General features: G+C 47.9%; 10 protein-coding genes across 10 annotated transcripts; 6 read left to right on the forward strand and 4 right to left on the reverse strand.

Annotated features, from left to right (window-relative positions):
* Positions 1-1,105: 1,105 nt before the first annotated feature.
* Positions 1,106-2,655, reverse strand: DFJ58DRAFT_817323 (Alpha/Beta hydrolase protein). The gene is made up of 5 exons (XM_041391786.1): positions 2,551-2,655; positions 2,031-2,495; positions 1,847-1,983; positions 1,788-1,798; positions 1,106-1,736 (listed from the first exon to the last, which is right to left on the reverse strand). Exons 2-5 carry the CDS (start codon positions 2,199-2,201, stop codon positions 1,216-1,218), a joined length of 840 nt encoding a protein of 279 aa, XP_041237313.1. The 5' UTR covers positions 2,202-2,495; positions 2,551-2,655; the 3' UTR covers positions 1,106-1,215.
* A 2,276-nt stretch (positions 2,656-4,931) lies between these two features.
* Positions 4,932-5,812, forward strand: DFJ58DRAFT_734678 (uncharacterized protein; the record flags this gene model as incomplete). Its single annotated transcript, XM_041386528.1, has 3 exons — positions 4,932-5,151; positions 5,201-5,569; positions 5,640-5,812. 3 exons carry the CDS (start codon positions 4,932-4,934, stop codon positions 5,810-5,812), a joined length of 762 nt encoding a protein of 253 aa, XP_041237314.1.
* A 491-nt stretch (positions 5,813-6,303) lies between these two features.
* DFJ58DRAFT_817335 (squalene epoxidase-domain-containing protein) lies at positions 6,304-7,972 on the forward strand. Its single transcript, XM_041391787.1, has 5 exons — positions 6,304-7,069; positions 7,120-7,495; positions 7,552-7,642; positions 7,700-7,850; positions 7,905-7,972. Exons 1-5 carry the CDS (start codon positions 6,338-6,340, stop codon positions 7,953-7,955), a joined length of 1,401 nt encoding a protein of 466 aa, XP_041237315.1. The 5' UTR covers positions 6,304-6,337; the 3' UTR covers positions 7,956-7,972.
* Positions 7,973-8,159: 187 nt separating this feature from the next.
* DFJ58DRAFT_846724 (uncharacterized protein) lies at positions 8,160-8,603 on the forward strand (the record flags this gene model as incomplete). Its single annotated transcript, XM_041393350.1, has 2 exons — positions 8,160-8,361; positions 8,401-8,603. 2 exons carry the CDS (start codon positions 8,160-8,162, stop codon positions 8,601-8,603), a joined length of 405 nt encoding a protein of 134 aa, XP_041237316.1.
* A 408-nt stretch (positions 8,604-9,011) lies between these two features.
* Positions 9,012-10,335, reverse strand: DFJ58DRAFT_917524 (uncharacterized protein; the record flags this gene model as incomplete). Its single annotated transcript, XM_041395534.1, has 5 exons — positions 10,072-10,335; positions 9,905-10,005; positions 9,776-9,836; positions 9,699-9,744; positions 9,012-9,492 (listed from the first exon to the last, which is right to left on the reverse strand). Exons 1-5 carry the CDS (start codon positions 10,133-10,135, stop codon positions 9,012-9,014), a joined length of 753 nt encoding a protein of 250 aa, XP_041237317.1. The 5' UTR covers positions 10,136-10,335.
* A 301-nt stretch (positions 10,336-10,636) lies between these two features.
* Positions 10,637-11,236, forward strand: DFJ58DRAFT_817338 (uncharacterized protein). The gene is made up of 3 exons (XM_041391788.1): positions 10,637-11,008; positions 11,069-11,121; positions 11,201-11,236. The coding sequence occupies exons 1-3, from the start codon at positions 10,822-10,824 to the stop codon at positions 11,210-11,212; spliced, it is 252 nt and encodes an 83-aa protein (XP_041237318.1). The 5' UTR covers positions 10,637-10,821; the 3' UTR covers positions 11,213-11,236.
* Positions 11,237-11,316: 80 nt separating this feature from the next.
* DFJ58DRAFT_690659 (squalene epoxidase-domain-containing protein) lies at positions 11,317-13,078 on the forward strand. Its single transcript, XM_041383378.1, has 5 exons — positions 11,317-12,073; positions 12,134-12,509; positions 12,566-12,656; positions 12,714-12,864; positions 12,919-13,078. Exons 1-5 carry the CDS (start codon positions 11,351-11,353, stop codon positions 12,967-12,969), a joined length of 1,392 nt encoding a protein of 463 aa, XP_041237319.1. The 5' UTR covers positions 11,317-11,350; the 3' UTR covers positions 12,970-13,078.
* Positions 13,079-14,304: 1,226 nt separating this feature from the next.
* DFJ58DRAFT_817340 (proline-specific peptidase) lies at positions 14,305-15,473 on the reverse strand (the record flags this gene model as incomplete). The annotated part of the gene is made up of 2 exons (XM_041391789.1): positions 14,754-15,473; positions 14,305-14,696 (listed from the first exon to the last, which is right to left on the reverse strand). Coding segments are annotated over exons 1-2 (898 nt in total), but the record flags the coding sequence as incomplete, so codon positions are not given.
* Positions 15,474-15,725: 252 nt separating this feature from the next.
* DFJ58DRAFT_749653 (uncharacterized protein) lies at positions 15,726-17,558 on the forward strand. The gene is made up of 7 exons (XM_041387677.1): positions 15,726-16,012; positions 16,081-16,110; positions 16,170-16,186; positions 16,257-16,841; positions 16,906-17,139; positions 17,194-17,340; positions 17,391-17,558. Exons 1-6 carry the CDS (start codon positions 15,824-15,826, stop codon positions 17,306-17,308), a joined length of 1,170 nt encoding a protein of 389 aa, XP_041237321.1. The 5' UTR covers positions 15,726-15,823; the 3' UTR covers positions 17,309-17,340; positions 17,391-17,558.
* A 171-nt stretch (positions 17,559-17,729) lies between these two features.
* On the reverse strand, positions 17,730-19,776 carry DFJ58DRAFT_908379 (isoprenoid synthase domain-containing protein). The gene is made up of 7 exons (XM_041395106.1): positions 19,578-19,776; positions 19,453-19,522; positions 19,113-19,380; positions 18,782-18,956; positions 18,440-18,722; positions 18,115-18,380; positions 17,730-18,059 (listed from the first exon to the last, which is right to left on the reverse strand). The coding sequence occupies exons 3-7, from the start codon at positions 19,282-19,284 to the stop codon at positions 17,978-17,980; spliced, it is 978 nt and encodes a 325-aa protein (XP_041237322.1). The 5' UTR covers positions 19,285-19,380; positions 19,453-19,522; positions 19,578-19,776; the 3' UTR covers positions 17,730-17,977.
* Between the last annotated feature and the right edge of the window lie 1,124 nt (positions 19,777-20,900).

Genomic DNA, 20,900 nt, shown 5'->3' on the forward strand with positions numbered 1-20,900 from the left:
TTCATTACGTGGGCCACGGCAAGTTCGGAGTAGACTAGCAGTGCAACAGCTCATTTGTGACTGGAACGACTCGTGGGGATTCAAAAAATGTAGAATAGAAGATGGCAGTGTAGCTTGCTCGGGGTATGTATGTGGATTTTATTCTCGATTTCTTTGAGCTGAGGTCCGTGTTTGTGGTGATGTCGACGTCGTTGGTTCGCATGTGAGTTAAAAGTTTCTTCTGCCAAGAAGTGTGACCAGCTGAATGAGGGTGTGACGTGTGACACCTTGGTTTGTTCTGCTGTACATCATGAGCGCAATGGCACCAAGTAATATTTGTGGTCGCCCCACAAACCCCACAGAGCTCAAAGTTGTTTTTGATTTTACTTCTGAATTCGTCCGGAAATATGTTATCTCCTCTATGTTTTTGCCATGTGTCACACTGTTCGTTAACCTCAATCTTCAAGTTAGGGTGACGAATTTCAAAGGTGCGTCTACAGTACTCGCTAGGTGTAGTGACCAACGCCGCTATGATATGGTCGCGACTCGGAGTGAGGACACATGAGCATCGTGACAAAACGTTCCCATCTTACGTATACCGCTCATATTGATATGAATCATACCGCTCAGAACTCGAATAACCATACCTGGCGGACAGTAGCGGCGCCCCTGAACGACCACACACCCCCGGTATGATGTGTGCAGACCGGCCTGAGCTGATTGTGATAGTCCCTAGTCTATTGGAAAATCTATACTACCTTGACATCGTGTTGGATGTTCTAGTCAGGAACGTTCGGTATCTCCGCAAGTTGCTTTGTTATTAGTACACCCCTTAATACAACTGCTGCCATATGATTCCTTGATATGGTGGCCGCGGAAACTACGGAAGGATACCGTGACAATTCTGCTCCTGCTAAATAAGAACATGTATACTGTGAAGATTTGATTTGTAGAGACATAGCCATCGATGCCTGCAATGATAGCAGTAGTTGCACTGCACATCTTCTCCCTGCGCGACGGCTTTTACCTTGGACAGTTTCTTCGCCGACCACACAGCAAGGAATCAGTGTCATGACAATGTCTGCCTTCGTTGATGCTGATGCCCGGAGGCCGTTGATGATGCTGATTTGTGAATGATGACCAGTCCAGATGTATAATCACAGTAATAAGTACAACGTGTTAAGTAACACAGCACGGCATTTTGGCTGTCCATAGCTAGCAGCGGTGATATGCAATCTACTTGGTAACAAATGCCAAAAGTTCCTCGACAACCTGGCCTTGGAATTCGTAAAATAGTGCGTGACCTCCACCCTTGATGACAACAACTTTCTTGTTAATAAAATGCTTGCTCACTTGTGCCTCGGCGACCACGTTGTCCAATTGTTGATCAGCATCTCCATATAGATGAAGCAATCTCAATCCCCCCCTCCCCGCAGCAAAAAGCGGCTCCGGATCTTGCTGCCGTGACATGGCGTTCAACACGTCATTGGCATTCAGGTGACTGAATGCTCCAACCCAAAGTAACCGGTCGTCCCAGTTCGAAGCATTACAATCATTGATCGTAGAATCGACAAAGTCAATCCTCGCTTTCAGCGCATCCGCGGCGTCTTGCGTAAGAAGTCTTGGATGAAGGTTTTTAAGGCACTCTTTTCCCAAGTCCATCATGATCGCTCCGATGTAAGGGAGCGCGGAAACGTAGATGATGCCTGCTACATAGCCAGCGGGACAGTGGGTGCAGACATCCGTCACAACAGTTCCTAGACGAATGTTGTTAGAGGAGGAAATGTTCCTCTACACGATTGACTTACCTCCCAAACTCCTGCAAATCATCGTTAGTACCCTGAAAGAGTGCAGTTTGTCGACTCACCAGCCGAGTAAATAGGGATTTTGTCGGTTAAATCCCTCGACCACAGCCATGAAATCCGAGGCGAAGTTCGGAGAGGAATAATCGCTCTGGTTCGCAGGTCTGCCGCTCCTGCCATGACTTCTCATGTCATACCTCACCTGCAACATTTCAAAATATGGTTTGAAAAATAGTATGGCTTACCTACAAGATAAACTTTGGAAAGTAGCTGATCGTCTTTGAAAAGGTTATTGAATACGACTGTGGATGACCCTAAGCCATGAACCAAGACAATGGTTGGACCGTCGAGGTTGCCGGCGCCTTCAGCAAAGATCTCGCAACCGTCGGATGATGTCACGAGCTTGGAAACTTTAGACATTTCGTTGATGAGAAATGGATGACCACTGTGAGCTATTATATATTATGTGCGATTCAAGGCGCTAAACTTACGTTCCGAGTTGTACAAATCCACGATGAAAGAAATGGGGACATCACTTATTGATGGATATCAAACAGGTGATTGCCGAGATGCTGATTCAAAAGATTCGAAGGGCCCGCACCACTCGTCACATGCCGTTCATTTGGATCATTTTGTTATAACGGTGGCCAGGGGCTGGGTTGATTGATCTCAGTGCTAGTACTAGAGCGGCACTGGACTTGATTGGTTTGATAACTATGTACATCCAGTTTAGCAAGGCCATCAATCACAGCCACTTCTTGATACTTACTAATTACTAGCGGCCGGGGCGGCGATTAAGATTCTGGTGCGTCTTCCCATAATGTTGATTTGAGACTATGAGGGTTTGATGACTGTTAAAACGTTATGGTTTAGCAGCAAAGCAGGATATATACGACCATGATCTTTTTAGGAAAATTTGAAATACGTAAAATAGCATAGCAGCTCTCTTAGCTCACACTTGTGATCTCGATCAAAGATGGCATCAATGGCGGGCCACAGCTGTTTGAAAAACAACTGAACTTGCGAAATAGGTGGGTGGTTGTCGTCTCCGTTTTTCTCCGCGACGCTCTGACTCTCCAGTTAAAGTTGTAGGCCTACGCTTACCATGTGTCTGGTTTACTCTTGACTGATTGGACACCTCGCATTATTTGGACCGACGACACTGGTTCACTATACATCTCACCGCCCATGCATCACCTCTCCGCCTAGTCACAAACCTCAGGCCCTCAATAGCACACCTCTTCCACCTGCCTTCGAAGCTATGATGTGCTGGTATGTTGCTTTTACCTGCCAGGAACTCGAAGTTTAGCGTGACCGCCACCCGCAGCAATCTTGCATTCTCGGCGGCCTACCTCTGCAATAGCCGCAGGCATGAACTGTTATCCTACAACACCCACATCTGACTCGGCTTATTGAGGTTTGTTGCTTTCCCTGAGCCCTCGCATTATCTGGAACCAACCTCTTACTATATCCTCAAACGCCTCCTAGTAGCCTACTGTTGGAGTCCAACTCAGGAACGATCTTGACGGAATATGGACGAGCCCAACCAAATGGTATAACGTTTGACATTGACTGATGTTTGACACATTACAACTTGAACGGTGTGTCGTGCCTACTCTATGAACAAATTTTCATTTCTATTCGTAGTATCCTACTTACCATAAAGAACGAGTTATGAGTCCCATACGTGCGAGCGTCTCAATTCCTGAGATGTGAGCAAATCTTGTTTCCCTTCAATTTCTTACCAGGTACTTGTTACATACACGAGAGTTCCTATCAGAGACCAAGATAATGTATTCTTACTAGCTCATTGTCCCGTCTGCTCGCCTCGATTCACTCGACCTGCTCCACACTCTCGTAAGTCCGAGTCAGAGACGAACATACATGATCACTGTCTTCATGAGCTCTGGCTGCTCTAAGCCATTTTTCCGCAGCGTCACGAAGGTTATCGTCGAATCCCAGTCTTTGGATTTCATCTCGTGTTGGTCACTTCGTCATCCTCGTAACGACTCGGCGAGTCCGCAGTTCCATCGGCAGATTCGGCACAGTCCAGTTCCACACTCTTGGTGTCTTCGAACCAGGTACCATATAGTTCATGTGCATCTGCTATGCTAAGTGAGGATAATATCGTCAGTAGCGTATATACAGTCACTTGGATATCCTGCTAGCGCCAATCTGAATGGCGAAGTGAATGAACTAACATGATTTCATAAACAAGGCTCCATATTGCGCCAAGTTACCATGAGCGGAGCACCAGCAAGAGGAGTCAAAGATATACAAGTTTTACCCTGAATACGCGCGATCAGACACATGTTGAACTATCCGCGTGAGACGGTGAACCGGGAACCCACAGCATGGCCCCGTGTGTCAAATAGCTGGCCAAGTCAAAGGCAAAAGTCCAAGCCCCGCAAAGAATACAAGCGACTAAACACATCAGATCAATAACAAGGGGAGATAATGTCGACATACTGCCGGAGTGACCGCTGGGGAAGTTTCTCCATCCATCTCCGAGTGTCTTTGATACAGCTCTAGAGGTAATACAAGACGGGGTGCTGAAGGCATCGGAGGCGCACTGGGACGGGAAGAAATGCTGGAGGGATGGATAGTGTGCACTGAGAGGGACGCGAGGAAGTGCTGGGCGGAAGCTGCAAGGGTGCACCAATCCGGATTTGAATACGGTGCTGAATTATAGTTAGTCGTCTGGTCATGTAGTTGTACAAAGAAAACACGAAATCATATATAATGGCACCACAAAATACAAGCTCGGAGGATGACATACTACTTCTTTTGAAGTGGTGGTAGTGGAATATCCTGATGAGGTACGTGAGATAGCGCGCGAGAGCATACACTATAAATAGATGACATATGGGAGGATGGGTCACTCAGACCAGTTTCCCACTCAATTGGTATTTTATTATGCCAGCTTATTCGACGCAGACGTCGCAGCTCTCGAGCTTGTAATATCCTGAATGGCTTGAGTACCTGAAAATTCCTTCTAGGTCGGTTGGTCTCACTGGGAGTGTGAACGAGTGTGTGCGATCATACACACGCCAAACTGGAACACGACGTCTACGATCACTACATAATGCGGACGAGTGGCAATCTAGTCAAACACCTCAAAAATCTCGTCTGCTCGATACCATGCAGCCCATGCCATCTCCGTCATTTGGGTATGATGTACCACAGCTGGAGTTCGGAAACCTAGCAGCACACAACACATCCCAGATGCATCCGCAATACGTGGCGGGTGATTTGGGCCGACGTAGCCCTCACTATGCTGTAGATCCATCATCTGGGCTACGCCGCTCGCCTCGAAAAGCTCGCCCCCGCATATCAACAGTCAGTCCCCTGGAACCTGCAAAGTACACTCGTTAGCCCACCAGCACCCTCAATAGGCACTAACCGTGTTGCTCCACCAGCAACTTTCAGTCCGGGGACGATTTTTGGTGCAGAAGTAACACCAAACACACCAGACTACGCCCGCGCAAAAATCGCAGCACCGCAGCAAATGCAAGCACACCCCTTCGAGATGCTGCCACCGAAACAAACTCGCCTGTGCCATCCAAAATCAGGGAAGGATGTCCGTCGGGTCACTGGCACATCAGATGACGAGGTGTCGAAGTTGACGGAGACCATGTTAGGTGGAGCTGACGCTGACCTAAAGCTTGAGACTGCTGCGTCAGGTGATGCCGCTGTGAAGCTAGAAAGTGAACATGGACTGATGGATGAAGACCGCCAAGTACTCATTGCCTCCGTTGAGGTCTGGTACAAATTTCGGTTGAAACAGGGTACGGTTTTGTAAGTCACACTTCAAACTTGAATTGACTTGCGCTTACCTCAGCACCATTACGTGACAAGACACTCAGGAATCGTGTAACCTATGCCCAGGTCCGCAACTTTTGATGGAATCAGGCTGGGGAGAAATACAATCAGGTAAAGGAGATGAAGAGATACCGGCGGTGGAGATGGAGACGGTGATCGGATTGCCGCTGAATCGTGGGATGAAGAAGAAGCGGAAGTTGTCGACTTAGACGCAAAAGACAACACGATGACCCAGGATGGCCCTGGTAGGTGCACATGGGACGAACTTCGCAGGGAGATTGCGAGGAAGGACAAGTTCACGCTACAAGCCTTCAAATCGGCAGGCTGAGCGCTGATTAATCAATTGACGAAGTGTGAGTCCTTTCGATGTGCAAAAACATCTTATTGTATGATAAGGCATGGACCTTCGTCGACTTCAACTCCTGGAATTCCATACGACGAAGATCCCTATAGTAACCGATTCCTGAGGTGTGCCTGAGGTACCGGTGCTGCACTGTCGCTATCAGAATTCTAATCCTACCTTCGTACCTCGCCTCGGGGTAGAATACCCAAACTGTCTATCGAACGCTCTTCAGGCGCCAGTTAAGATTTGCGCGTTGTCCGGCGCAAATTTTTTTGAATTTCATTCATTCAAAGGTATAGTATTACCCATTGAAGATAAACGATCTACGTGGCAAGACTCTCTTCTGATAAATACCATGTGAGCGTCGCCTGTCATAATTCTCCATCTCGCCATGCTCTCGGGCTCTTACGACGTACTCATTGTCGGTGCCGGTGTAGCAGGCCCAGCCCTTGCTTATGCTCTTGCCACAAAGACATGTAATAAGCGTGATGCTCCTCTGCGGATAGCCCTACTTGAGCGTTCCTTATCGAAGCCAGACCGTATCGTCGCCGAATTGCTCCAGCCTGGCGGCGTTACCGCCCTCAAGAAGCTTGATCTGGAGTCATGCCTCGGGGAACTTGGCTCTGTTCCTTTGTTGGGTTATCACGTTCTGCGAGGGGAGCAGGGCATTTGCGCCTCATTCCCTGAAGGTCATGTCGCGCGAGCTTTCGACCATGGAGCATTTATCATGGCCTTGCGCGACCGCGCACGCCGAGTGCCAAATATCGACGTGATTGAAACCACAGTAACTGGTCTCATTGAAGACAAGGACACACATCGCGTAATAGGTGTTCTCGCCTCCAAAGCGGGTGGTCAGCCAGAGCCACACTTTGCTGACCTCGTCGTTCTTGCCGACGGCTCCTCATCCAAGTTCAGAACTGCCGTCCTAGGCAACATGCCGTATGAACCTTCGAAAAAGGGTTACCTGGCAGGTCTGATTGTGAAAGACCTGAAGTTACCAATGCCCAAGTATGCCACCATGGCTGTACTGAAAGGCGCGGGACCGGTCATCCTTTTCGAGCTCCCCAACAACGAGTATCGAATGCTGGTCGAATTGAAGCAGCAGCCGCCGCCAGACCTCAAGGTCCGTAATTCTGTGATCGTGATTGTTCCCACTTACTATCAGTATTGCAGAAGCATATAACACACGACATTGTTCCGCACCTTCCATCATCGGTACGCGCGCCCATTCTCAATGCTCTGGAAACGTCGCGTGTGCGACGAGTCCCGCATTGTTATCTTCCGCCCATAAAGCAGGGAGAATCTAGCAAAGCAGGCGCGTTTCTACTGGGAGATTCATTAAATATGCGTCACCCGCTAACTGCGGGTGGAATGACCGTCGCCTTGAATGACGTAGTCATTCTCTCTGATCTCCTGGCCCACATCGAGAACTTTGGCAACTGGGATGAAATCTCGGCCGTCCTCCGGAAGTGGCATCACATGAGAAAACCGCTCGCATCCACTATCAATACCATGAGCATGAGCTGGGCTGGCTTATTCGCGGCCGAAGGTGCGTCAATATCGGCTGTGGAATGCTTGAAGGCTTATGATTGTCGCTGTACGTAGGCGAGGCGTTTGACATTATGCAGGAAGGAGCATTCAAGTTTTTCGGGCAAGGTGCCGAGTATGCCGATGAACCCATGTCATTAGCAGCTGGGTCAGCGATATATTGATAATTGTTACGATCGCGCTGATCTGGTTCCGGACACCCTAGGATCACTCATTCTCCGTCACTGCTGGCACGTAATTCTCTTGCCATAGCGATATATTCCATTTGGGTGTTGTTCACCCATCCCAGACCTGGAAACAAGTCTGCTCCGCAATTTTACGAATACCCATTGCTTTTTATTAAAGCACTGAACGTCGTAAGGTCATCCAATGCTCATTGTGGATCATGTTGACCGATTTTCATGGTATAGATATGGACTTTAGGCATGGTGATGGGGCCAGTAATGTGGGCAGAAATGTGATCCCCTTGCGACCTATATAATGTAGATGTGCGATGGCACCCCGCAGTAAGGACTCCTAACATTATACCTCATGTACTACGTCGCGTACGGTTAACTTATTCTTCGGACTCGCACACTTTGCAACTGGCATAAAGCCATCGATTAACGATATAGCGCCTTGATGTAGGTGGTGTTGGACGCTGCAACAGTTGACACTGACAGGTCATGCCGTGGCCATACGTGTGTGACAACGAAGATGAGGATGTCACTTCCATCCATCCTGACTCAACAGATGCATATCTCAACACTCCCTGTATTTCAAGAACCGAGATTCTGGCTGCAGGGGGTCTTCTTCAGTACTGGCAGAATGCTCGTGCCACTCGTCCACGACTCGCACAAATGGCACTTGATTTTTTGTCTGCTCCAGGTATTTTCCTCACTTGATGATTGATGAAATCTGACGGAGGCCGTCTTCCGGTCAACCACCTCCAGCATGGTGTTAGTTCGCAAACCTTCAAAGCTCAGATGGCCGTGGGATCATGGTACAACACGCCTCTCATGAGCGATCTCGGTGCTGTCACGTCAATCATGCGGACGAAGATGGTAAATGGCAAAGGCAAGGCCTCAGGAAAGGGAAAGAGCAACGACATTGTTATTGACTCGAACTAAGCTTCGTACATAATTTTTTCGCTCCTCAGCACATGTACATACCAGTATCGCAAAATATGTCTACTCACCCACGGGTGACCCGTGCCCACGATGCTCTGACTCGGGCGGGTAGGTAGGCCTCTGAAATTTTTGGTACCCGCGGGTTGGGTACGGGTATGACCCGGGTCGACCCATGTCACGCCCTGGGCCTGCACCTGAAAAAACTGAGCACATGCCACAAAGGTAAAGGTACTGGCCCTAAGATAGGCTCGCACCTGAAAAAAGTAAGGGATTGGGTAAAGAGAAGATGCGGTCGGTGTTAGTGTTCCGTGAAAAACTCCCCGCCGAGTTTTGGACAAGTTTTTAACAGATGGTATCCGATAATCCCAGGCCAGTTATTGACACCGACCATATTAATATATTTTTGTGTTACAGAGTTTGAGAAAAGCTGAACTTCCAGGCTACAGGGCCACCATCAGCTACCTCTGAAGACGGCCCAGGTGTTCGCGACTGATTTTGAACCTCCATATCGATTGCCAAGTTGTCAGAGAGAAGGTTCAGGAGCTCGGGGCCATCTAGACGAGCATCCTCACTACCAACAAACACCTGGTTACTGCAGCGCAGATATCCAGGGTCACCCTCATCGACGAGATCGACGCTACCGTCAAGCCGTATATCCGAATCCTCGTTGGAAGCGATGAGACCAGGCCCACGTTCTTCGTACTCAAATGGGCAAGGTGCAGAGGTCACTTCAAGCTCATGATTGACCGCTGCCTCCGAGGTCCCATATAATTCAATCTTTACAGGATCTGGAGAGAAGTGCTCGAAGTTGTATCTTTGGTTTCCTAGGGGTATATTGTCTGGGAGATGGGATAATGCAGCTTCGAACCTCTCTAATGAGGTATCAATGCTGATAACTGTCTCAAAGAAGCTCATAGTCGAAGATAAGTAGCAGGACCTAGACTCGTAACCAGTCTAGACTACGTCTTTGAGATGTTAAGTGCTTGACGTAGTCAGACTGGTCGATCTCGGAGAAATTTGGCAGGCAAAGCGAGGAGTTTGAAATTTGACAGATGCCGGTGATGCCGGAGGTACTCGCGATCACACAGTACTTACAAGTTATGTGTCTGCTCCTGTCTGCTGCTCTCGCTCAGACTATACGCTATGTTAAGTTTCAATCATGAGTTTCGTACGACCATTATCGCTCGCTACTCGGGACGCAATTGAAATCTCCCAATGCACTTTACAAGTGCCCTTTCAACGACACAACACCAGTATTCATCATTTGTACATACGATCAACTGAATGCACACAACACTTACCGTCTCGATGTTCTGCTTCTTGTTCTCCTTTGCAGCTTGTGCTGTCTGCATAGCTGACAAAACGATGCATCGTAGCCACGGAGTAGTTTCTCGTAACCGCGCTGTCAGTAAAGCATCAAGATCAAATGAGAGGAGTAGTTCGGGGGTGGCATCTTTCGACGACATACCAAAAATATCCTTAGCAGCCTCCATCTCGGCGTCAACCTCATCAGTGACTATTTCGATAGCCATTGGTCATAAAATGACACGAAGTTGCTCGCTCGCGCGTCCAACACATTGAGAAACTGCACAAGGGCCTTGCTTCGAAAAAAACCATCCCTCCAAGGTAGCATGGAAGCTTTGTTCGAGATAGAGTGCAACATGAGGTCCATGACTGTCATCCGAAGTTCACGAAGGATTTTTTCGCCAATCTCGAGGCTCGAAGGATTGACAATCCAAATCAAAGGCTCAACAGGTGGCTGATATTGCGGCATGGGCAGGTGAAAGGCATGAAAAGGCATCATTTTATGGTCCTATTAGATGTTAAGTACTGTTGCTCGATGGACTGTGATGTTTGAGAAGTATACAATACTTTGCTTAAGGTGCGAACAAAGGACTTGTGTAGTCAACGCTGTACAAATACAATGATTACCTAAACCGGCATCACCGGCATCTGTCAAATTTCAAACTCCTCGCTTCGCCTGCCAAATTTCTCCGAGATCGACCACGTCAAGCACTTACCATATGTGTTATGTACTGTCGACGTGAAGTGACTTCCAGGTAACTTCAAAAACTAGTCCTGACATTCCACCGACGGCTGTTTCATCAGCATCGGACCGAAGCAAACCAATCATGCATAAACACTTTTTCCTGCTATAAGGAACCTCATTCCTCTGCACCTTGCCTACTTCGAAGAGTGATCCTGCTCAACCCAGGCTATGCGTGTAGCGCTGTCTTACTGTCCTTCAATAGTGTGGGCGGCTCCTGCTCTTGCAGGATACATGGATCCTCCAATCACACTCCCAGATGGAGGAGAAACGCCTGGTGGTGATGGCTTGGGTACTCTGGTCTTTGTGCATGGCAGATCTTTGATTGGCAGGTACCGAAGAAAGCACCAGAAACAAGGTGTTTATATTTATCCTCGTTAGTAAAAATAGCCAAGAAGAACTTCACGACTTCCCTTAGGGATTTGCAGCGTGTATGCATACTCTGTGGAGGTGAAGGATCCCAGGCAACTAGTATGTATATTTCATGTTCTACCATCCCTGGACTTGTATTAATGAATATGACACCATGGCCTCGTCTCGGGGGCAATAGTGGCAATTATAGAGTCCAGCCTACGCATCAGTACTAGTACTAAGTAGTGCAGTCCACGTATATTAGTACCCAAAGAGAAACGTTCTAGGTGGTGAGTCTTTTCTGATAAATACCAGGTGAGCGTCCCCTGTCATAATTCTCCATCTTGCCATGCCATCTTACAACGTACTCATTGTGGGTGCCGGTGTAGCAGGCCCAGCCCTTGCCTATGCCCTTGCTACAAAGACATATGAGAAGCGTGATGTTCCTCTGCGGATAGCTCTACTTGAGCGTTCCTTATCGAAGCCAGACCGTATCATTGCCGAATTTCTCCAGCCTGGCGGCGTTACCGCCCTCAAGAAGCTTGGTCTGGAGTCGTGCCTCGGGGAACTTGGCTCTATTTCTTTGTCAGGTTATCACGTTCTCCGAGGTGGGCAGAGCATTTGCTCCTCATTCCCTGAAGGCCATGTCGCGGAAACTTTCGACCATGGGGCATTTATCATGGCCTTGCGTGACCGCGCACGCCGAGCGCCCAATATTGACGTGATTGAAACCACAGTAACCAGTCTCATCGAGAACAAGGATACACATCGCGTAATAGGTGTTCTCGCCTCCAAAGCGGGCGGTCAGCCACAGTCATACTTTGCTGACCTCGTCGTTCTCGCGGACGGCTCCTCATCCAAGTTCAGAACTGCTGTCCTCGGGAACATGCCGTATGAGCCTTTGCAAGGGGGTTACTTCGCAGGTCTGATTGTGAAAGACCTGAAGCTGCTGATGCCCGAGTATGCCACTATGGCTGTACTGAAAGGCGCTGGACCAGTCATCATTTTTGAGCTCCCCGACAACACGCATCGGGTACTGATCGAATTGAAGCGGCCGCCGCCAGACATCAAGGTGTGTGATTCTACCTTGTTGTGAGGTCGTGATCGCCCCCACTTACTATCAGCATTGCAGGAGCATATAATACACGACATTATTCCTCAGCTTCCATCATCGGCACGCGCACCCATTCTCAATGCTCTGGAAACGTCGCGTGTGCGACGAGTCCCGCATTATTATCTTCCGCCTACAAAGCAGGGAGGATCTAGCAAGGCAGGCGCGTTTCTACTGGGAGATTCATTAAATGTGCGCCACCCGCTGACTGCGGGTGGAATGACGGTCGCCCTGAATGATGTAGTCATTATTTCTGATCTTCTGGCCCATATCGAGAACTTTGGCAACTGGGATGAAATCTCGGCCGTCCTCCGAAAGTGGCACCACATGAGAAAATCACTCGCACACATTATCAATGTCATGAGCATGGGTTGGGCTGGCATATTCGCGGCCGAAGGTACGTCAATATTTGCTGTCGAATGCTTGAAGGCTTATGATTGTCCCTGTACGTAGGCGAGGCGTTTGACATTATGCAGGAAGGAGCATTCAAGTATTTCGGGAAAGGTGCCGAGTATGCCGATGAACCCATGTCATTAGCAGCTGGGTCAGCAATATATTAATAATTGCCACAATCGCGCTGATCTGGTTCTGGACTCCCAAGGATCACCCATTCTCCATTATTGCTGGCACGCAATTCCCTTGCCATTGTGATATATTCCATTTGGGTGTTGTTCACCCATCCCCGACCTGGAAATAAATCTGCTCCGCAATTTTACGAATACCCATTGCTTTTTATTAAAGCACTGAACGTCGTAAGGTCATCCAATGCTCATTGTGGATCATGTTGACCGATTTTCATGGTATAGATATGGACTATAGGCATGGTGATGGGGCCTGTGATGTGGGCAGAAATGTGATCCCCTTGCGACCTATACAGCATAGGTGTATGAAGTGTAACATATTAGCGTCCAACTTCTTGGATTGATGGGTGTAAAGACCTCCAATATTATGCCTCATGCACTGCGTCGTCTATGATTAATTCATTCTTGTGACTCACACACTCAGGCTGCTCCAAATTCAGTACAGACTTTGCAACTGACGTAAAGCCATCGATTAACAACCGATATAGGGCCTTGACATAGGTGGTGCTGGGCACTACAAAGATTGACATCGACTAGTCATGCTGCGGTCATCTCAACATCGTCATCGATAAGTGTGATGAACTGTCGACGTGAAGTGATTTCCAGGCAGGTAACTTCAAAAATTAATTCTCGACATTCCGCCGACGGCTGTTTCATCAGCATCGGACCAAAGAAAACCAAGAGGTTCCCGCTGTAAGGAACCTCATTCCTCTGCATCTGCCTACTTCGTAAATTGATCCTGCCCAGCCCAGGTTACGCGTGTAACGCCGTCTTACTCCCCTTCAGTGTGGGCTTCTCTTGCTCTTGCAGGATATATGAACCCTCAAATCACGCTTGCACGTGGAGAATCGCCCGGTGGTGCCGGTGATGCACTGATGTCGCAGATCGTCTGGTCTTTGTGCATGGCAGATTGGTCGGTATTTGGGAACTGAAGCTTGAAGGTCTGGTCTGGAATCGTGAATGTAGTAACCATAGATAGATGACGCGATCACATGACCTGCACGTGCGGCGCGAAGACTTTTGAACTACAACGTTTGAACGTTGAACCTGCTCATCGACGAATGTGACAATGCAGGATGGACAAACAGTGAAATATGGCTTTGGACGCAGTCACTGAAGAAATGGACAAGTAACTAACGGTGACAGTATCCGAAATTGACGAGGAGGTGGTTGGCTTGAGTTACGACGCACTCGGGGGGCATATTCGTCTCTATTGCTCACTGCTCAGATATCTCAGGAGAGAAAAGTACCGCCTATAGTACTACCCACTGCTTTACTGACGTTTTTGGAAATATACCGTCTGAGCTAGCATGCTTTCCCCGTCGTGCTCGGCGAAGCACACTTAGCCATGGACAGCTATGGAAGAGGTAGGGGCGGTGTTCAGGAGGACGTGAGTGACTCAGTGAGTGAGAGCGAGAAGATAGTGAGTGTACAGTTTCCTTTTCGTGTTCTTTTGGAGCTGAGAAACTGAAAATTCGGATGATATAGATGTATGTATGACATTGTATGTGAGTTCACAGAGATCTTGCCATATTTACTCAACCCCTCCCTAGTTCTTTACCTCAAGTTTATCTTCCTTGCGCAGTGCGATAACTTTCGCTGTGGTTCATCTCTCAATGACGCGTTTTGTAACTACCCGCTATAACAGATGTTCTGTATCGCATGCAAAGTTCTCATACTATGAACTTGTTCGTTATCAACATACCGCAAGACAACTTCCCAAGACCAAATTCCATACGAACCAACACTGTCAATCTACCCTCAAAAAATCGCCGATAGCCTTAAAGTAATAATCCCTATCCTCAAAGAACGCAATATGACTCTTCGCAAACCTCACCCACTTAACTTTGGGTATTTTCTCGATGAAAGGAGCAATCACATAGTCCTGAGCTCCCTCTTCAGGCCCATTCGTGACGAGTGTAGGGCATGAAATACGATGGATGCGGTCAATCACAGACCATGTTGTCAATGAACCGGTCGCGTGGAACTGTGCGGGCCCCAACCTGAATCTCAGGACTCAGTTCAGAGTCCTCGGGAATTCAAATAGTTGGAATGCTTACATGGCATTCGACACGGTGGGATCTTCTTCCACGGAAGCAAACGCAGCAATTAGCTCTTCTGGCCAGGGTATTGTCTGGCATGTGTGCTTATTCATAAAAACTTGAATGGCTGCTTGATACTCCGTCGACGAGACGGTGCCTTCTCTCTCATGTTTTAACACCATCTCCTTGAACTCTGCCGGAAAAGCTTCCAGATAACCCAGCATACTCTCTTCCCACAGTTGCTCCGAGGGTGGAGAGCTGGATATGACTAAACGATGAAGTCCGGGAGGTTGACGCTGGGCGACATAGTCAGCGGCCAGCATCCCACCCCATGAGTGCCCCAGAAGGTCAAAGTCACTTTCGATACCGAGCTGCACGAGAAGGTTGTCGAGTTGATCCATGAATAATTCTGGGGTCCAGAATTCAGCAGGTTTGTCACGAAGATGAGTAGATTTGCCGATGCCGAGCTGATCGTAGAAGATGACTGGGATGCCATACAGAGAATAAATCTCGGTATGTGATATCATATAGATATGAGACATCCCGGGACCTCCATGAAGCGTAACGAGTGGCCGTTTGCCCGACTGGAGGTCACCGACAATGTTGTACCAGGTTTGGTATGTCTCGTCACCGACTTTGAAGTCGACAGTGCCCGTGCTACTATTCATCAATGAGGTAGGCGATGTTATCTGGAATTGTAGTAGGTGAGTTGTCCTTCAAATGAAGAAGCTGTGTGAGTCGTGGGACTCCCGTGAGACCCCTCGATTGGACATGTGGAAATCGAAAGGTCATCTATGGGAGAAGATCGCACATAATAGCATTTTCTCTAGAAAGACGGAGGCCTAGATCTGCCGTTATGAACTTATCAGAATTCTTGGAACCCACATCAGGTCTGACCGGTGACCGGTGACCTTCGAGGCATGTGTTGAGTGTCGACTTCCACAATAGGGAGCACTTCGACTCGGACGCACTTTCAAATGATCACTGATTCGCTTGATTCACGTTGCAGATAATCGATAACGCCTTCCTTATAGTACCACAGTTCACTGATCGATTTGCCATAGCCTGCCCACAGACTTTGCGAGAACATGGCTGACACGAACAACTCCTTTGTGATTCCAAATGCCATGATACATGTGATTGATCCAGAACGGGACAATACTTTCCGTGCTCTAGCAGCTACCAGTGGATACCTCAAAGCGCAGAGTCGGAACAAAATTCTCTTGAAATGTACACAATGTGAAACGGAAATGGAGAAACCTCGGAAATGCTCAAAGGTCAGCAGTGGTATATATCTAAATACTGTTGCGGGAATTCATCGGGTGTCACAAATTATAACTTTTAGTGCAGGAGTGTTTTGTATTGCTCAACAGAGGTAGGCATTGCCACTGGAACGACACTGGATTCTGAAGCGCTGACACCATGCATATGTAGTGCCAAAAGAAAAACTGGTGAGAGCACTGCCTATAATCGACACAGATGGAAAGCCTTACCCCAGATCGCGCACGCCATGATCATCAGGCCCACCCACAAACGGATATGTCACGAAGTCGAACATTCCTCGGGAGTGCTCAAACTCGTTCGGATGTTCAGTGTAAATCCATTGCTCATGATGTACCTCAAAGTTGCTATCGTTCTCGACTGTAACCTGCTCAACAATCCCCGGATCGGATTCGAGGTGCCGTTCGTGGCACATGTTGATATTGCCTTAGAGCCAAGTGACATTTTTGACTTCGTTGGATTGTATTTCGATGACAAGGTTGTTCGGGATAAACTCCAAGGGATGGTGCAAGTCAACGCCATGACTCCGTGGTACACGGGTATGCAGGGTGCGCGCCCCCTCACACCGCAGCGAATGAACCAATGGCGCGAGGTCCGAGCAAGGCATAATGCAGATGGTTACACCAAAGATCCTGTTGGACTCTTAGATTTCTCCTCTGCGGGGATCTCGAGGAACGATAGAAGAGTAACTTACGCAGTAAGTGTGGGGTGTCATATATCCCCTGTCATCCTTGAGATGGCGATGGAACGTGAGCCCTTCGTACGTGTCTGTCCACTAGCAGGCACTCGGTTCAAGCAACCCATGAACGCTGAGACATGTCTAGAGTAAGTCCTCCATCCATATTCCTAGTATTTTGGCAATGGAGCCCCTTATTATTACCTCGCATAGGTATATTAATATACATATTCGGGCGGATACGCAGAACCAGTTGCGTTTACGGACCGAGATGACAGAGCAAGACAAAGAAGTTATTCAGGCAGCAGGTCGCGACGAGGACGAAGTCTCCGCTCATGTCCTCAAAGAGAAGATGGAAAGAGAAATCATGTATAATAATATCGTTAGACAGGGCAAAGGCGCTCGCGGCCCAGACTCAGAGACACCTCGAGCAAGGCAAAGGATGAGGTGAGACTCCACGAACATCAACTGGAACTGATATGTGCTGACTAAGCTATGGAGACCTCGACGTAGTCCCTGCCCTTGTTGCGGGACTTGGGGCTGCAAGGGCCTTGCAGCCCCCATCGCTCAGCCTAAAGTTCGTTTGTGCATGTGGGATTGCAAAAAGGGAGAGTGAGTCTAATGGTTCAATAGACAGCATGCAAGTTTGTACGTTTCCCGTGATTTCCCACAAGTGTTTTCTGAATTTTGTGCCTAAGGCTGGCAGGCCAGAAGCTAGAAGAAAAGAAAATACTTTCATAAGAGCAGGCTTCTCTCCTCCGCCCGTCACACTTGAATTCAAGTTAGCATTGTACTATACTGTATTACATATAGGGACCTTACTTCGGCTGGATCTGTTGAAATTTCACATCATTTTGAACTTTGAAGATGCTTTACAGTATCCGGGCCAGTAGCTCGAAGCCGAGCATCTCTTGGACGGGTTGCCAGTATCATTAGATTCAATGCATACTTGCAGGTACAGTGAATGTGATATGCATGTAACGATGCGGGTTCATTGATGGTGTAATTTATGGGGACTTGTTTGAGGGAGGTCCGTCTTTGATCGCAAAACTTGGTAGATATTGAATTCGAAAGAACAGAGCTACAAGCACATATAAAAATTGGGAACTGTATGATTATGGCTACTACAATATCACAGTAAGTGATAGTCGACTGAAAGATAGAGAAATGTGAGAACAAGAGTGGCATCCATGAGCGACCGAGTGAGAAGCATTGTAACATATCGCAATCAAATGCGCGAGAGAAAAACTAGCGCCAAATTCTATGGAAGGACCTGTATATCTGTTCACGCTGCTTTGCGTTCGGCCTTTGGCAATAGCTGGACAAGTCTAGTTTGCTGTATTTCCAAGCCTCTGGTGCCAAAGTACCTGCAAGTCCAATCGGATTAAATGACAGTTCATACCATTGAGAAATTTGTACGACCTTTGACCTTCGTAACTCCAACAAGTGTCCGCTCGAGGCCAGATTGCTATCCCGTCAAGATACTCCTTGACTAGGACGTCGACGGAAGGCCCCCATGAAGGGACCTTTGCAAGACCGTCGATAAATCGTTTCTGAAGTTCAGCGTGATGGTGTGCTGCCCAAGCTATCGCGCCGCCACTGTCGAGGCCGAGTTCCAGCATGACAGTGCTGATCAAGTTATGGTCTCCATTTCCAGCTGCTTGCTCTTTATTGTACGAAACCATGTCCTGTGAAGGTGCAAGTTATTAGCAGACCGCAAGCCACGATATCCTCAATGCTACTTTACATTGCCGATTATAATCAAGTCTGTGCTGCATTCAGCGAGTTCCACAATGACGGGATGGTAGAATATTTCATCAGGAAGATCCATCCCCATTTCACATATTGTGAAAGACGGTTTTGCGCCAATAGTAAGCCGCCGGAGCTTGAGGTAGTCATCGATACTGCGCCTATGACCTTGTTCGCGATCAAGAGCCTCGACAACTACTGCGCGAAGGTATGCGGTAAAGGTTTCAAGGAAGTGACGTTGAGAAGACAGGCTTGCGGTCTGGATGGCACGAGCCCAAAATCTATACAAAAATCCCTTGGAATTCAGAAGATGATCATCAAACACTTTTGAAGCACTTACTGTCGCGCAATTTCACCGAGAATGCATTCGCCTTCAGGTCGTATCTTCCGAGGATTGTTCAAGGCGTCTATCACGAGGTCCACCATATCTTTGGTGACTGCCCCATTTTCGTTGTCGGTGTATTCCTCCAACAGGAAGAAAACATTCATTAATTCACAGCCGATTCGAATGTGTTCTAGTTTGTCAGGATGCAATCAGGGCTCTGTGAAATTACCAGAAGTCAAACACGAACCTCGTGGTGCATTTGGATAAGCCAGTGCTACTAGGCGGGCTATAGACACAGTGCATGTCAATCATCATCGGAATCGAGAGCTAGTGACATAAGTCGAACCAAAATCACATTTGTCGAATGCTTCCTGTGACTCAGGACTCAGAGCCTTGAAATCACGGAACGAAGCACCGACTTCAGCTTTCACATCTTCAAAATGCGGATTGATGGTACGAGGCCAGGGCCAGTTGAGCATGGTGTCTGGGAGGTATATCATCTTTGGGTGAGTGTCCATGGCCTCCAAAATTTATTTTCCGTTGAGGAGTGCGAACGCTTGAAAGAGGGGAAGTTTTTGCCGACGAGTTCAGGGCTTGCAGCAGAACATATATACCTGCCACCTGCGTCAGGATCGGCCTACTTCACGTACTATCTGCAACCAAGAAATAGGGTGATACGCACTTACCGCACTGTTGATGGCAGATGGTGCATGACTATGCCATTAGTGTTCAAGCTGCAAAGGTTCTGTCGGCCTTCTGAAGATCCGAAACCTTGGTCAATGAAACGCTAGCCCGTAGTAATTTGTCTTTCCTCTATTGTGACTGTTGCAGGCTACTTTCGAATAGAAGGGGATCATCTTGGAAACTTTGGTCCGGGTAGAGCGCATTCCAATATCTAAAGTTTCAGCTATCACCACTTCAAGCTGCAGGTGTCAGAGGGTGGGGATCAGCACCCACGCAGCTAAGACGGAATTAGGAATGAAGTCTCAACCAATGATGCAATTCAGACGAGACCAATTAACTGAACACATGAGAACGTTATTTCCCTCAAACATCTCCATCGAATAGGGAAAGTGACTCGCCGCGTTAGCCGACATGCCCCAACATGGACGAACCAATATTCCACTTCCTCTTCGACTACCTCAATACATATGTGAACGCCACTTCCTCCAGAACGCATTGAGACGCGATGGCGCGTATATGACCTACAGTGAAGCGAGGTGGCTTTTCCGACGTGAGGATGAGACGTGTTGTCAATGGCAAGTCAATAGCGCCAGTAGACTTCGAGAGACACTGAGCCAGACCCACGTTCGGCCAAGGTGTACACACTGAAACGAAAGGAGAGGCCCGCTTTCATTGCCGTCCACGTCGCTGTCGGATAATCAGCAAGTCATTTATTGGCGATCATCACGCTAATTAAGATTCAACACACGGCATAACGGCGCCAACACCCTACTGACCCATCTGCCCTCCCTGCAGCTTTCCTTGTGTACAAAATTGTTCCATGGGGTGGCGGAGTACGCGTTTTTACACATATAACAGTGCATACTTACCTGTATTATTACGATAGACGAAGCAAATGACGAGACATATCCGATAGGGACTCCGGCCCCAAAGGATCGCTCTGATGTAAACATAAGAATGAAATCACTAACCATACTAAAAAAAACAAGGTTAAAAACTGTGCTTGCAATCATTCAGATGCCTTAGTGATCATGCTAGCAGACAAATGATTCGAGCACCCGATTGAAGTTCTCCAGCAAATGACGTCGAGTTGTTGGTCCGGGGAAACTGCTCGCTCCCAAAACGTATTGCTAGCTGGAATAAACGATCTTGGTCAGACAGAGGCGAGCTACAGATTGTCTTCGACTTATAACATTTCTGCTGCGGAGCTGCCTTTTGAAATGAAGTGGGTCACGGCAACTAAAGTCATCTCCGTTTGGAAAGTTTCTGCTGCAACCATTTCAAATGATAGGTGAAGAACGATACCAGGGAGTGGGGGATTGGCGCGCGAGTCGCTAAGATGACGATAAAATTGAAGATTCCCTAGAAGCCATGGTAAATAAATAGATACCCGAAAAAGGCGTGGTAATCCAGAATCAGCTGAAAAATCAGAATAAATCAGAATACATCG

Source organism: Suillus subalutaceus (assembly GCF_016647625.1).
Source record: "Suillus subalutaceus strain FC151 chromosome Unknown DFJ58scaffold_184, whole genome shotgun sequence".
Lineage (NCBI taxonomy): Eukaryota > Fungi > Basidiomycota > Agaricomycetes > Boletales > Suillaceae > Suillus > Suillus subalutaceus.

Excerpts from the sequence above, each read along its gene's own strand:
- DFJ58DRAFT_908379 (XM_041395106.1), bottom strand. The coding sequence starts at position 19,284 with ATGGACACTCACCCAAAGATGATATACCTCCCAGACACCATGCTCAAC. Across the intron at positions 18,957-19,112 it reads ATTCGACAAATGTGATTTTG|AACACATTCGAATCGGCTGT; the intron begins GTTCGACTTATG and ends CTGACAAACTAG. Across the intron at positions 18,060-18,114 it reads TGGAGTTACGAAGGTCAAAG|GTACTTTGGCACCAGAGGCT; the intron begins GTCGTACAAATT and ends TTGGACTTGCAG.
- DFJ58DRAFT_690659 (XM_041383378.1), top strand. The coding sequence starts at position 11,351 with ATGCCATCTTACAACGTACTCATTGTGGGTGCCGGTGTAGCAGGCCCA. Across the intron at positions 12,657-12,713 it reads CCCATGTCATTAGCAGCTGG|GATCACCCATTCTCCATTAT; the intron begins GTCAGCAATATA and ends TGGACTCCCAAG. Across the intron at positions 12,865-12,918 it reads TTATTAAAGCACTGAACGTC|ATATGGACTATAGGCATGGT; the intron begins GTAAGGTCATCC and ends TTCATGGTATAG.
- DFJ58DRAFT_817338 (XM_041391788.1), top strand. The coding sequence starts at position 10,822 with ATGCGTGTAGCGCTGTCTTACTGTCCTTCAATAGTGTGGGCGGCTCCT. Across the intron at positions 11,009-11,068 it reads AAGAAAGCACCAGAAACAAG|GGATTTGCAGCGTGTATGCA; the intron begins GTGTTTATATTT and ends GACTTCCCTTAG.
- DFJ58DRAFT_817335 (XM_041391787.1), top strand. The coding sequence starts at position 6,338 with ATGCTCTCGGGCTCTTACGACGTACTCATTGTCGGTGCCGGTGTAGCA. Across the intron at positions 7,070-7,119 it reads AGCCGCCGCCAGACCTCAAG|AAGCATATAACACACGACAT; the intron begins GTCCGTAATTCT and ends TCAGTATTGCAG. Across the intron at positions 7,851-7,904 it reads TTATTAAAGCACTGAACGTC|ATATGGACTTTAGGCATGGT; the intron begins GTAAGGTCATCC and ends TTCATGGTATAG.
- DFJ58DRAFT_817323 (XM_041391786.1), bottom strand. The coding sequence starts at position 2,201 with ATGTCTAAAGTTTCCAAGCTCGTGACATCATCCGACGGTTGCGAGATC. Across the intron at positions 1,984-2,030 it reads TACTTTCCAAAGTTTATCTT|GTGAGGTATGACATGAGAAG; the intron begins GTAGGTAAGCCA and ends GAAATGTTGCAG.
- DFJ58DRAFT_749653 (XM_041387677.1), top strand. The coding sequence starts at position 15,824 with ATGGCTGACACGAACAACTCCTTTGTGATTCCAAATGCCATGATACAT. Across the intron at positions 16,842-16,905 it reads AACGCTGAGACATGTCTAGA|GTATATTAATATACATATTC; the intron begins GTAAGTCCTCCA and ends TACCTCGCATAG. Across the intron at positions 17,140-17,193 it reads CGAGCAAGGCAAAGGATGAG|ACCTCGACGTAGTCCCTGCC; the intron begins GTGAGACTCCAC and ends TAAGCTATGGAG.